The sequence below is a fragment of the Oncorhynchus keta genome, chromosome 4 (genome assembly GCF_023373465.1).
Source record: "Oncorhynchus keta strain PuntledgeMale-10-30-2019 chromosome 4, Oket_V2, whole genome shotgun sequence".
NCBI lineage: Eukaryota > Metazoa > Chordata > Actinopteri > Salmoniformes > Salmonidae > Oncorhynchus > Oncorhynchus keta.
In genome coordinates this window covers 17,179,964-17,193,910 of record NC_068424.1, presented here as the reverse complement: position 1 = coordinate 17,193,910, position 13,947 = coordinate 17,179,964, and the positions used below count along the sequence as shown (strand labels likewise).

General features: G+C 47.8%; 1 protein-coding gene across 2 annotated transcripts in view; it reads left to right on the top strand.

Annotated features, from left to right (window-relative positions):
* Positions 1-13,947, top strand: part of LOC118370088 (brother of CDO) — a 61,598-nt gene that overhangs the window by 35,441 nt on the left and 12,210 nt on the right. Inside the window, exons 4-5 of one of the 2 annotated variants that reach the window (XM_035754884.2) lie at positions 9,057-9,203; positions 13,742-13,885. In XM_035754884.2, coding sequence (XP_035610777.1) covers positions 9,057-9,203; positions 13,742-13,885 — 291 coding nt within the window. Of the gene's footprint in view, positions 1-9,056; positions 9,204-9,328; positions 9,465-13,741; positions 13,886-13,947 lie in introns of those variants that run through there. The other variant, XM_052502838.1, reaches the window with a different exon arrangement.

Genomic DNA, 13,947 nt, shown 5'->3' with positions numbered 1-13,947 from the left:
CTACAGTTATTCCTATATGGTGTTCTACAGTTATTCCTATATGGTGTTCTACCGTTATTCCTATATAGTGTTCTACAGTTATTCCTATATAGTTGTTCTACAGTTATTCCTATATAGTTGTTCTACAGTTATTCCTATATAGTTGTTCTACAGTTATTCCTATATAGTTGTTCTACAGTTATTCATACTCTGTCACTTATACACTGTTTGTCTTTGTCTTGTTTCTTTCTGTCTCTCACCTGAGAGACACACATACAGGGCAGTTCAGTGGAAGAATGCAGGGATAGAGAGAGGTGTGGGGAGGAGGGGGTTAAAGGTATAGTTGAAGGAATTTAGTAGAGCCTGGGGGAGTCAGGGGGTAGCTGTAAAAACAGGGCCTGATTCATTTAGCAAATGGAGCATCACAGTCTCTCTTTGAGACTCTACCCCTGTCCAGACACACACGGAGACACAGAGACACAGGGACACAGAGACACAGACACACAGACACACAGACACACAGAGACACAGAGACACAGAGACACAGGGACACACACACAACTCAGCATGACAGGTCCTGTGCGTCCCATCTGTCTTGGAATCGGGGTCGGGTGGAGGTGGGTGGGGGGTGGGAGGGCGGCACCTGTCAAGGCCAACCCCTGTAGCTCCCCTCGCCTTTTTAAAAATTCCCCCAGAAAGCCAGAAACACACACTGCCTGCACCGGAAATAGATCAGATATGAAAAAACATCATGCATTCTCAGTCACCCACAGTAAAGGTGTATAGTCAGCATCTAAAGTGAATCACTATTGTGTTTATATCAGTAGATGCCTTAACTCTGGTCTTAACTAAGCTGTGTTCATCTACATTGAAGTGTAAACAACCATATCTGGTTGTCTAGTCAGTCCACTGTATATGAGTGGCTTGGTTACTTCTGTTTTGACAAAGAGTTGAACGGTCCAAGAATAACAACTAGCTGTGCACCTCTGAAAATAATGGAGCGCCGCCATCTTTGTGAAACAGAATAAATCAAGAGAGACTGGTTGACGTTTAGTTAGGTGAAGGAGTTGTATTTTTGTTTGTTTTCACCGCTGGATTCCCTGCCTCTAGCATACACTACAGCTGGATTCCCTGCCTCTAGCATACACTACAGCTGGATTCCCTGCCTCTAGCATACACTACAGATGGATTCCCTGCCTCTAGCATACACTACAGCTGGATTCCCTGCCTCTAGCATACACTACAGCTGGATTCCCTGCCTCTAGCATACACTACAGCTGGATTCCCTGCCTCTAGCATACACTACAGCTGGATTCCCTGCCTCTAGCATACACTACAGCTGGATTCCCTGCCTCTAGCATACACTACAGCTGGATCCCCTGCCTCTAGCATACACTACAGCTGGATTCCCTGCCTCTAGCATACACTACAGCTGGATTCCCTGCCTCTAGCATACACTACAGCTGGATTCCCTGCCTCTAGCATACACTACAGCTGGATTCCCTGCCTCTAGCATACACTACAGCTGGATCCCCTGCCTCTAGCATACACTACAGCTGGATTCCCTGCCTCTAGCATACACTACAGCTGGATTCCCTGCCTCTAGCATACACTACAGCTGGATTCCCTGCCTCTAGCATACACTACAGCTGGATTCCCTGCCTCTAGCAAACACTACAGCTGGATTCCCTGCCTCTAGCATACACTACAGCTGGATTCCCTGCCTCTAGCATACACTACAGCTGGATTCCCTGCCTCTAGCATACACTACAGCTGGATTCCCTGCCTCTAGCATACACTACAGCTGGATCCCCTGCCTCTAGCATACACTACAGCTGGATTCCCTGCCTCTAGCATACACTACAGCTGGATTCCCTGCCTCTAGCATACACTACAGCTGGATCCCCTGCCTCTAGCATACACTACAGCTGGATTCCCTGCCTCTAGCATACACTACAGCTGGATTCCCTGCCTCTAGCATACACTACAGCTGGATTCCCTGCCTCTAGCATACACTACAGCTGGATCCCCTGCCTCTAGCATACACTACAGCTGGATTCCCTGCCTCTAGCATACACTACAGCTGGATTCCCTGCCTCTAGCATACACTACAGCTGGATCCCCTGCCTCTAGCATACACTACAGCTGGATTCCCTGCCTCTAGCATACACTACAGCTGGATTCCCTGCCTCTAGCATACACTACAGCTGGATCCCCTGCCTCTAGCATACACTACAGCTGGATTCCCTGCCTCTAGCATACACTACAGCTGGATTCCTAGCTGCCTCTAGCATACACTACAGCTGGATTCCCTGCCTCTAGCATACACTACAGCTGGATCCCCTGCCTCTAGCATACACTACAGCTGGATTCCCTGCCTCTAGCATACACTACAGCTGGATTCCCTGCCTCTAGCATACACTACAGCTGGATTCCCTGCCTCTAGCATACACTACAGCTGGATTCCCTGCCTCTAGCATACACTACAGCTGGATTCCCTGCCTCTAGCATACACTACAGCTGGATTCCCTGCCTCTAGCATACACTACAGCTGGATTCCCTGCCTCTAGCATAAACTACAGCTGGATTCCCTGCCTCTAGCATACACTACAGCTGGATCCCCTGCCTCTAGCATACACTACAGCTGGATTCCCTGCCTCTAGCATACACTACAGCTGGATTCCCTGCCTCTAGCATACACTACAGCTGGATTCCCTGCCTCTAGCATACACTACAGCTGGATTCCCTGCCTCTAGCATACACTACAGCTGGATTCCCTGCCTCTAGCATACACTACAGCTGGATTCCCTGCCTCTAGCATACACTACAGCTGGATTCCCTGCCTCTAGCATACACTACAGCTGGATTCCCTGCCTCTAGCATACACTACAGCTGGATTCCCTGCCTCTAGCATACACTACAGCTGGATTCCCTGCCTCTAGCATACACTACAGCTGGATTCCCTGCCTCTAGCATACACTACAGCTGGATTCCCTGCCTCTAGCATACACTACAGCTGGATTCCCTGCCTCTAGCATACACTACAGCTGGATCCCTGCCTCTAGCATACACTACAGCTGGATTCCCTGCCTCTAGCATACACTACAGCTGGATTCCCTGCCTCTAGCATACACTACAGCTGGATTCCCTGCCTCTAGCATACACTACAGCTGGATTCCCTGCCTCTAGCATACACTACAGCTGGATTCCTGCCTCTAGCATACACTACAGCTGGATTCCACTGCCTCTAGCATACACTACAGCTGGATTCCCTGCCTCTAGCATACACTACAGCTGGATTCCCTGCCTCTAGCATACACTACAGCTGGATTCCCTGCCTCTAGCATACACTACAGCTGGATTCCCTGCCTCTAGCATACACTACAGCTGGATTCCCTGCCTCTAGCATACACTACAGCTGGATTCCCTGCCTCTGGATTCCCCTGCCTACAGCATACACTACAGCTGGATCCCCTGCCTCTAGCATACACTACAGCTGGATTCCCTGCCTCTAGCATACACTACAGCTGGATTCCCTGCCTCTAGCATACACTACAGCTGGATTCCCTGCCTCTAGCATACACTACAGCTGGATTCCTGCCTCTAGCATACACTACAGCTGGATTCCCTGCCTCTAGCATACACTACAGCTGGATTCCCTGCCTCTAGCATACACTACAGCTGGATTCCCTGCCTCTAGCATACACTACAGCTGGATTCCCTGCCTCTAGCATACACTACAGCTGGATTCCCTGCCTCTAGCATACACTACAGCTGGATTCCCTGCCTCTAGCATACACTACAGCTGGATTCCCTGCCTCTAGCATACACTACAGCTGGATTCCCTGCCTCTAGCATACACTACAGCTGGATTCCCTGCCTCTAGCATACACTACAGCTGGATTCCCTGCCTCTAGCATACACTACAGCTGGATTCCCTGCCTCTAGCATACACTACAGCTGGATTCCCTGCCTCTAGCATACACTACAGCTGGATTCCTGCCTCTAGCATACACTACAGCTGGATTCCCTGCCTCTAGCATACACTACAGCTGGATTCCCTGCCTCTAGCATACACTGGATCCCAGCTGGATTCCACTGCCTCTAGCATACACTACAGCTGGATTCCCTGCCTCTAGCATACACTACAGCTGGATTCCCTGCCTCTAGCATACACTACAGCTGGATTCCCTGCCTCTAGCATACACTACAGCTGGATTCCCTGCCTCTAGCATACACTACAGCTGGATTCCCTGCCTCTAGCATACACTACAGCTGGATTCCCTGCCTCTAGCATACACTACAGCTGGATTCCCTGCCTCTAGCATACACTACAGCTGGATTCCCTGCCTCTAGCATACACTACAGCTGGATTCCCTGCCTCTAGCATACACTACAGCTGGATTCCCTGCCTCTAGCATACACTACAGCTGGATTCCCTGCCTCTAGCATACACTACAGCTGGATTCCCTGCCTCTAGCATACACTACAGCTGGATTCCCTGCCTCTAGCATACACTACAGCTGGATTCCCTGCCTCTAGCATACACTACAGCTGGATTCCCTGCCTCTAGCATACACTACAGCTGGATTCCCTGCCTCTAGCATACACTACAGCTGGATTCCCTGCCTCTAGCATACACTACAGCTGGATTCCCTGCCTCTAGCATACACTACAGCTGGATTCCCTGCCTCTAGCATACACTACAGCTGGATTCCCTGCCTCTAGCATACACTACAGCTGGATTCCCTGCCTCTGGCATACACTACAGCTGGATTCCCTGCCTCTAGCATACACTACAGCTGGATTCCCTGCCTCTAGCATACACTACAGCTGGATTCCCTGCCTCTAGCATACACTACAGCTGGATTCCCTGCCTCTAGCATACACTACAGCTGGATCCCCTGCCTCTAGCATACACTACAGCTGGATTCCCTGCCTCTAGCATACACTACAGCTGGATTCCCTGCCTCTAGCATACACTACAGCTGGATTCCCTGCCTCTAGCATACACTACAGCTGGATTCCCTGCCTCTAGCATACACTACAGCTGGATTCCTGCCTCTAGCATACACTACAGCTGGATTCCCTGCCTCTAGCATACACTACAGCTGGATTCCCTGCCTCTAGCATACACTACAGCTGGATTCCCTGCCTCTAGCATACACTACAGCTGGATTCCCTGCCTCTAGCATACACTACAGCTGGATTCCCTGCCTCTAGCATACACTACAGCTGGATTCCCTGCCTCTAGCATACACTACAGCTGGATTCCCTGCCTCTAGCATACACTACAGCTGGATTCCCTGCCTCTAGCATACACTACAGCTGGATTCCCTGCCTCTATTCCCAGCTGCCTCTAGCATACACTACAGCTGGATTCCACTGCCTCTAGCATACACTACAGCTGGATTCCACTGCCTCTAGCATACACTACAGCTGGATTCCCTGCCTCTAGCATACACTACAGCTGGATTCCCTGCCTCTAGCATACACTACAGCTGGATTCCCTGCCTCTAGCATACACTACAGCTGGATTCCCTGCCTCTAGCATACACTACAGCTGGATTCCCTGCCTCTAGCATACACTACAGCTGGATTCCCTGCCTCTAGCATACACTACAGCTGGATTCCCTGCCTCTAGCATACACTACAGCTGGATTCCTGCCTCTAGCATACACTACAGCTGGATTCCCTGCCTCTAGCATACACTACAGCTGGATTCCCTGCCTCTAGCATACACTACAGCTGGATTCCTGCCTCTGCATGCCTCTACATACACTACAGCTGGATTCCCTGCCTCTAGCATACACTACAGCTGGATTCCCTGCCTCTGGCATACACTACAGCTGGATCCCCTGCCTCTAGCATACACTACAGCTGGATTCCCTGCCTCTGGCATACACTACAGCTGGATCCCCTGCCTCTAGCATACACTACAGCTGGATTCCCTGCCTCTAGCATACACTACAGCTGGATTCCCTGCCTCTAGCATACACTACAGCTGGATTCCCTGCCTCTAGCATACACTACAGCTGGATTCCCTGCCTCTAGCATACACTACAGCTGGATTCCCTGCCTCTAGCATACACTACAGCTGGATTCCCTGCCTCTAGCATACACTACAGCTGGATTCCCTGCCTCTGGCATACACTACAGCTGGATTCCCTGCCTCTAGCATACACTACAGCTGGATTCCCTGCCTCTGGCATACACTACAGCTGGATTCCCTGCCTCTAGCATACACTACAGCTGGATTCCCTGCCTCTGGCATACACTACAGCTGGATCCCCTGCCTCTAGCATACACTACAGCTGGATTCCCTGCCTCTGGCATACACTACAGCTGGATCCCCTGCCTCTAGCATACACTACAGCTGGATTCCCTGCCTCTGGCATACACTACAGCTGGATCCCCTGCCTCTAGCATACACTACAGCTGGATTCCCTGCCTCTAGCATACACTACAGCTGGATTCCCTGCCTCTAGCATACACTACAGCTGGATCCCCTGCCTCTAGCATACACTACAGCTGGATCCCCTGCCTCTAGCATACACTACAGCTGGATTCCCTGCCTCTAGCCAACACTACAGCTGGATTCCCTGCCTCTAGCATACACTACAGCTGGATTCCCTGCCTCTAGCATACACTACAGCTGGATCCCCTGCCTCTAGCATACACTACAGCTGGATTCCCTGCCTCTAGCATACACTACAGCTGGATTCCCTGCCTCTAGCATACACTACAGCTGGATTCCCTGCCTCTAGCATACACTACAGCTGGATTCCCTGCCTCTGGCATACACTACAGCTGGATTCCCTGCCTCTAGCATACACTACAGCTGGATTCCCTGCCTCTGGCATACACTACAGCTGGATCCCCTGCCTCTAGCATACACTACAGCTGGATTCCCTGCCTCTGGCATACACTACAGCTGGATCCCCTGCCTCTAGCATACACTACAGCTGGATTCCCTGCCTCTAGCATACACTACAGCTGGATCCCCTGCCTCTAGCATACACTACAGCTGGATTCCCTGCCTCTAGCATACACTACAGCTGGATTCCCTGCCTCTAGCATACACTACAGCTGGATCCCCTGCCTCTAGCATACACTACAGCTGGATTCCCTGCCTCTAGCATACACTACAGCTGGATTCCCTGCCTCTAGCATACACTACAGCTGGATTCCCTGCCTCTAGCATACACTACAGCTGGATTACCTGCCTCTAGCATACACTACAGCTGGATTCCCTGCCTCTAGCATACACTACAGCTGGATCCCCTGCCTCTAGCATACACTACAGCTGGATTCCCTGCCTCTAGCATACACTACAGCTGGATTCCCTGCCTCTAGCATACACTACAGCTGGATTCCCCTGCCTCTAGCATACATTACAGCTGGATTCCCTGCCTCTAGCATACACTACAGCTGGATTCCCTGCCTCTAGCATACACTACAGCTGGATTCCCTGCCTCTAGCATACACTACAGCTGGATTCCCTGCCTCTAGCATACACTACAGCTGGATTCCCTGCCTCTAGCATACACTACAGCTGGATTCCCTGCCTCTAGCATACACTACAGCTGGATTCCCTGCCTCTAGCATACACTACAGCTGGATTCCCTGCCTCTAGCATACACTACAGCTGGATTCCCTGCCTCTAGCATACACTACAGCTGGATTCCCTGCCTCTAGCATACACTACAGCTGGATTCCCTGCCTCTAGCATACACTACAGCTGGATTCCCTGCCTCTAGCATACACTACAGCTGGATTCCCTGCCTCTAGCATACACTACAGCTGGATTCCCTGCCTCTGGCATACACTACAGCTGGATTCCCTGCCTCTAGCATACACTACAGCTGGATTCCCTGCCTCTAGCATACACTACAGCTGGATTCCCTGCCTCTAGCATACACTACAGCTGGATTCCCTGCCTCTAGCATACACTACAGCTGGATTCCCTGCCTCTAGCATACACTACAGCTGGATTCCCTGCCTCTAGCATACACTACAGCTGGATTCCCTGCCTCTAGCATACACTACAGCTGGATTCCCTGCCTCTAGCATACACTACAGCTGGATTCCCTGCCTCTAGCATACACTACAGCTGGATTCCCTGCCTCTAGCATACACTACAGCTGGATTCCCTGCCTCTAGCATACACTACAGCTGGATTCCCTGCCTCTAGCATACACTACAGCTGGATTCCCTGCCTCTAGCATACACTACAGCTCTGATCATTGCTGTTGAATGTTCCCTCTTTCCACTTCTCTATTTTTCTCCCTATTAAACTGTTTTCTTTCTCTTTCTCTCTCTTCCCCCTTCTCTCTCTCTCCCTCAACACTTAAATATCATGTAGTCTACTCCCCTACTCTGACATCAGCGTTCTAAAGCCTAGCAGCGCAATTTCCTCCCAATCCAAACTGGTTGTTCTTTCCCTGAAACTCCAGAGGCAGGCACCGCTCACCTCTGACCCCTGGTCCAGCCCCTGCAGCCCCCTCTGAGGGGGGTGAGGGGTTACAGGTCAGCCCAGTGTCTGTGCTGTGCAGACTGTGTGTCTGCAGGACAGAGTGGGAGCACATGGCCCTCCAGTAATCCCTCTCCAGTTTCCCACAGTAACCAACCACTAACCAGGCAGGGCCTCAGTCTCTGTCCCACAGTCAGCCCCCTGCTCAGCTCTGCTCTGACACACACACACACATGCTCTATTCATAGAAGTAGAATGAATCAAACAGTCTAGAATGGTACAGCCCAATATGGCCGCTGGACTGGTCCATTTGCACTGTTATAGAATATTGCCTTGAATTGGAATGCCCATTTTAGTAGTTCCCATCTTCCCATTTCATAGTTATTGTGTTGTCATCCTGCTCCAGATTGATGGACTACAGACTGGAGTACTTACACAGGCTGGCTGGGTTGAGGAAGCAAATGTGTGTATATTCCGCAATTGTGTTTATGGGAGAGCTTCTGTGGTGCTCTGACAGGGTTGGCTCCATGGTGGGACATGTTTATGTGTATCTTTGTGTGTTAGTGTCTCTCCTGACCTCTTTCTTGTCCTCCCTGTATTTCAGAGTTGCGTGACTTTGAACAAGACGACCAGCAGGACATTGAGGTGGATGAGGGGAACACAGCTGTGATCGTATGTCACCTCCCTGAGAGCCAGCCCAAGGCACAGGTCCGCTACAGTGTCAAACAGGAGTGGCTCGAGACCTCCAAGGGTATGGATCGATCATTCTGTTACAGGCCTATTCTCTCTCCCTGTCTAGTTTGCATTATATCCCCCTCTCAATTCCTCCCTCTTTCTCTCTCCTTGTACTCTACTGTAATTAATACTTTTTCTCTCTCTTTGGCATTCTCTCTCTCTTTCGCTCCCCCTCTCTTTATCTCTCTCTCTTTCACTATATCTTTCCCTGGATTACTGGAATGCTGTATCTATCCGAGCTATCTGGCCCATCATTAAACTGCAGGCAATTATCTGGGTAATGTTGAAACATGGGAATACTCTTGTTTATTTTGCAACCATTTATTTCTTGAGCTATTTGAGAGAAAAAGGCCCTCTCTGTGGCTGATATGTAGATGGCTGGGAGCCTTAAGAGGGGATGTGTGGCTTACAGTGAGAGAGGGAAATGATAATCACGTTGAGGAGTCCACGGGCTGTCTCTCTGTGAGACTCAAGGACACCACCATGTGGCTGGTGCTGACAGTGCACTCTGTTGTTGAAAGTGCTGTAGGCCTAAATCAAATCAAATCACATTTTATTGGTCGCATACACATGTTTAGCAGATGTGCTAAACATGCTTGTGTTCCTAGCTCCTACAGTGCAGTAATATCTAACAATACACAACAATACACACATCAAAAAGTAAAATAATGGAATTAGGAAATATCGAAATATTAGTATGAGCAATGTTGGAGTCCGGAGTATAAATAAATATATATACAGTACCAGTCAAAGGTTTGGACACCTACTCATTCAAGGATTTGATTTATTTTCATTATTTCAAACATTGTATAATAATAGTGAAGACATCAAAACGGAAATAACACATGGAATCATGTCGTAACCAGAAAAGTGTTAAACAAATACAAATATATTTGAGACTTGAGATTCTTCAAAGTAGCCACCCTTTGCCTTGATTACAGCTCTGTACACACTTGGCATTCTCTCAACCAGCTTCATGAGATAGTCACCTGGAATGCATTTCAATTAACAGGTGTGCCTTGTTAAAAGGTCATCTATGGAATTTCTTTCATTATTAATGTGTTTGAGCCAATTAGTTGTGTTGTGTGACAAGGTATGGGTGGTATACAGAAGATAGCCCTATTTGGTAAAAGACCAAGTCCATATTATGGCAAGAACAGCTCAAATAAGCAAAGAGAAAAGACAGTCCATCAAAACATGAAGGTCAGTCAATACAGAACATTTTATGAACTTTGAAAGTTTCTTCAAGTGCAGTCGCAAAAATCATCAAGCGCCATGATGAAACTGGCTCTCATGAGGACCGCCATAGGAATGGAAGACCTCTGCTGCAGAGGATAAGTTCATTAGAGTTACCAGCCTCAGAAATTGCAGCCCAAATAAATTCTTCACAGAGTTCAAGCAACAGACACATCTCAACAGCAACTGTTCAGAGGAGACTGCGTGAATCAGGCCTTCATGGTCGAATTGCTGCAAATAAACCTCTACTAAAGGACACCAATAAGAAGAAGAGACTTGCTTGGTTCAAGAAACATAAGCAATGGACATTAGGCCGGTGGAAATCTGTCCTTTGGTCTGATGAGTCTTTGTGAGATGCAGAGTAGGTGAGCGGATGATCTCCACATGTGTTGCTTCAAGACTGTTGGAAAGGCCAAGAGTGTGCAAAGCTGTCATCAAGGCAAAGGGTGGCTATTTGAAGAATCTCAAATCTCAAATATATTTTATTTGTTAAACACTTTTTGGTTACTACATGAATCCATGTGTTATTTCATAGTTTTGATGTCTTCATTATTATTCTACAATGTAGAAAATCGTAACAATAAAGAAAAACCCTTGAATGGGTAGGTGTTCTAAAACTTTTGACCAGTAGTGTATATATATATTTACAAAAGTATGTGGAAACCCCTTCAACTTAGTGGATTCGGCTATTTCAACCATACTTGTTGCTGACAGGTGTATAAAGTCAAGCACACAGCCATGCATTTTCCATAGACCATCATTGGCAGCAGAATGGCCCGTACTGAAGAGCTCAGTGACTTTCAATGTGGCACCGTCATAGGATACCACCTTTCCAACAAGTCAGTTCGTCAAATTTCGGCCTTGCTAGAGCTGCCCCGGTCAACTATAAGTGATGTTATTGTGACAGCTCAGCTCAGCTCAGCCGTGAAGTGGTAGGCCACACAAGCTTACAAAACAGGACCGCCACGTGCTGAAGCACCAAGCGTGCAAAAATCGTCTGTCCTCGGTTGCAACACTCACTACCGAGTTCCAAACTGCCTCTGGAAGCACGTCAGCACAAGAACTGTTTGTCGGGAGCTTCATGAAATGGGTTTCCATGGTCGAGCAGCCGCACACAAGCCTAAGATCACCATGCGCAATGCCAAGTGTTGGCTGGAGTGGTGTAAAGCTCACCGTCATTGGACTCTGGAGCAGTGGAAACGTGTTCTCTGGAGTGATGAATTACCCTTCACCATATGGCAGTCAGACGGACGAATCTGGGTTTGGCAGATGACATGAGAACGCTCCTGACCCAATGCCTAGTGCCAACTGTAAAGTTTGGTGGAGGAGGAATAATGGGTTACTTTTCATGGTTCGGGCCCCTTAGTTCCAGTGAAGGGAAATGTTAACGCTACAGCATACAATGATATTCTTAATGATTCTGTGCTTCCAACTTTGTGCACAAAGTGAGGTCCATAAAGAAATGGTTTGTCGAGATCAGTGTGGAAGAACAGGACTGGCCTGCACAGAGCCCTAACCTCAACCCCATCGAAAACCTTTGGGATGAATTGGAACGCTGACTGCAAGCCAGGCCTAATCGCACAACATCAGTACCCGACCTCACTAATGCTCTTGTGGCTGAATTGAAGCAAGACCCTGCAGCAATGTTCCAACATCTAGTGGAAAGCCTTCCCAGAAGAGTGGAGGCTGTTATAGCAGCAAAGGGGGGCAACTCCATATTAATGCCCATGATTCTGGAATGAGATGTTCGACGAGCATATACATACTTTTGGTCATGTAGTGTATATATGTTATGGGATGAATAGACATTGTGGACAGTAAGTGGATAGAATATGTAGTATACCTGAAGATTATGTAGGATAGAATAGTGTATGTACAGCAATAGTTCAATAGGATGGCCTTGACTAGAACACAGTATATACATATGTAATGGTGAAAACAGTATGTAAACATTATTAAAGTGACCAGTGATTCCATGTCAATGTACACAGGATAGCAGCATCTAAGGTGCAGGGTTGAGTAACTGGGTGGTACCAGGCTAGTGACCGTGACTAAGTTCAGGGCAGGGTACTGGGTGGAGGCCGGATAGTAATGGCTATTTAACAGTCTGATGACCTTGAGATATAAGCTGTTTTTCAGTCTCTCGGTCCCGGCTTTAATGGTTAAGCCCGCTCAGGATACTCAAGTCACTATAATTCTGGAGTCGCTTTTATTCTAAATAAGAATATAATATGTTTCTAAACACTTCTACATTCATGTGTATGCTACCATGGTTATCGGTAATGAATCGTGAATAATGATGAGTGAGAAAGTTACAGACGCACAAATATCATACCCCCAAGACATGCTAACCTCTCACTATTACAATAACAGGGGAGGTTAGCATTTTATATCATACCCCCAAGACATGCTAACCTCTCACTATAATATATAATATAATATATGCCATTTAGCGGACGCTTTTATCCAAAGCGACTTACAGTCATGTGTGCATACATTCTACGTATGGGTGGTCCCGGGAATTGAACCCACTACCCTGGCGTTACAAGCGCCATGCTCTACCAACTGAGCTACAGAAGGACCACACTATTACAATAACCACACTATTACAATAACAGGGGAGGTTAGCATTTGTTGGGAGGGGTATGACAACTCATCATTATTCACAATTCATTCAGGATGATCCATAATCATGGCAGCATCCACATGAATGTAGAAGTGTTTACCTATTCTATTCTTATTTACAATAAAAGCGACTCCAAAATAACCCAATCCATTATTTACCATTCACTTCTATTGGGCACAGAATCATCTGAAACACAACCAAAACAAACAGACAATGCATCCAACAAATGTGTAGAGTCACAAGCTTGATGCAGTCATTACACGCTATGCATATGGGACCAAATACTAAACTTTACTTTTGAAAGTACTAAACTTTTGAATTTGTCCCAATACTTTTGACCGCCTAAAATGGGGGGACTATGTAGACAGAGTGCTGGGTTTTCTAAACCGTTCACCTGATATGGATGAAAATACCCCCCATATTAAAGCTGACAATCTGCACTTTAACCTCATAGACATTGTATCATTTCAAATCCAAAGTGCTGGAGTACAGAGCCAAAACAACAACACATGGGTCACTGTCCCAATACTTTTGGAGCTCACTCTACATGACTTGCCCTGTCTATGTTCAAGGATTACAGCGATAGAATTGTCTCTCGGACCAGTTGTAATTGTGTTGGCCTATCACTATCCAGTACCTACCCAGTGTAGCCTCAATGTTTAAAAAAACTCCCTCTGTCTGTCTGTGAACAGGGAACTACCTGATCATGCCATCAGGGAACCTGCAGATAGCCAACGCCACTCTGGATGACGAGGGGCCTTACAAGTGTGCTGCTTACAACCCTGTCACACAGGAAGTCAAGACCTCCACCTCCACTGACCGCCTGCGCATACGCCGTGAGTCACCATGACCAAACATGACCAAACTCTCATTATGAGCATGATAAAGTGATGTGATT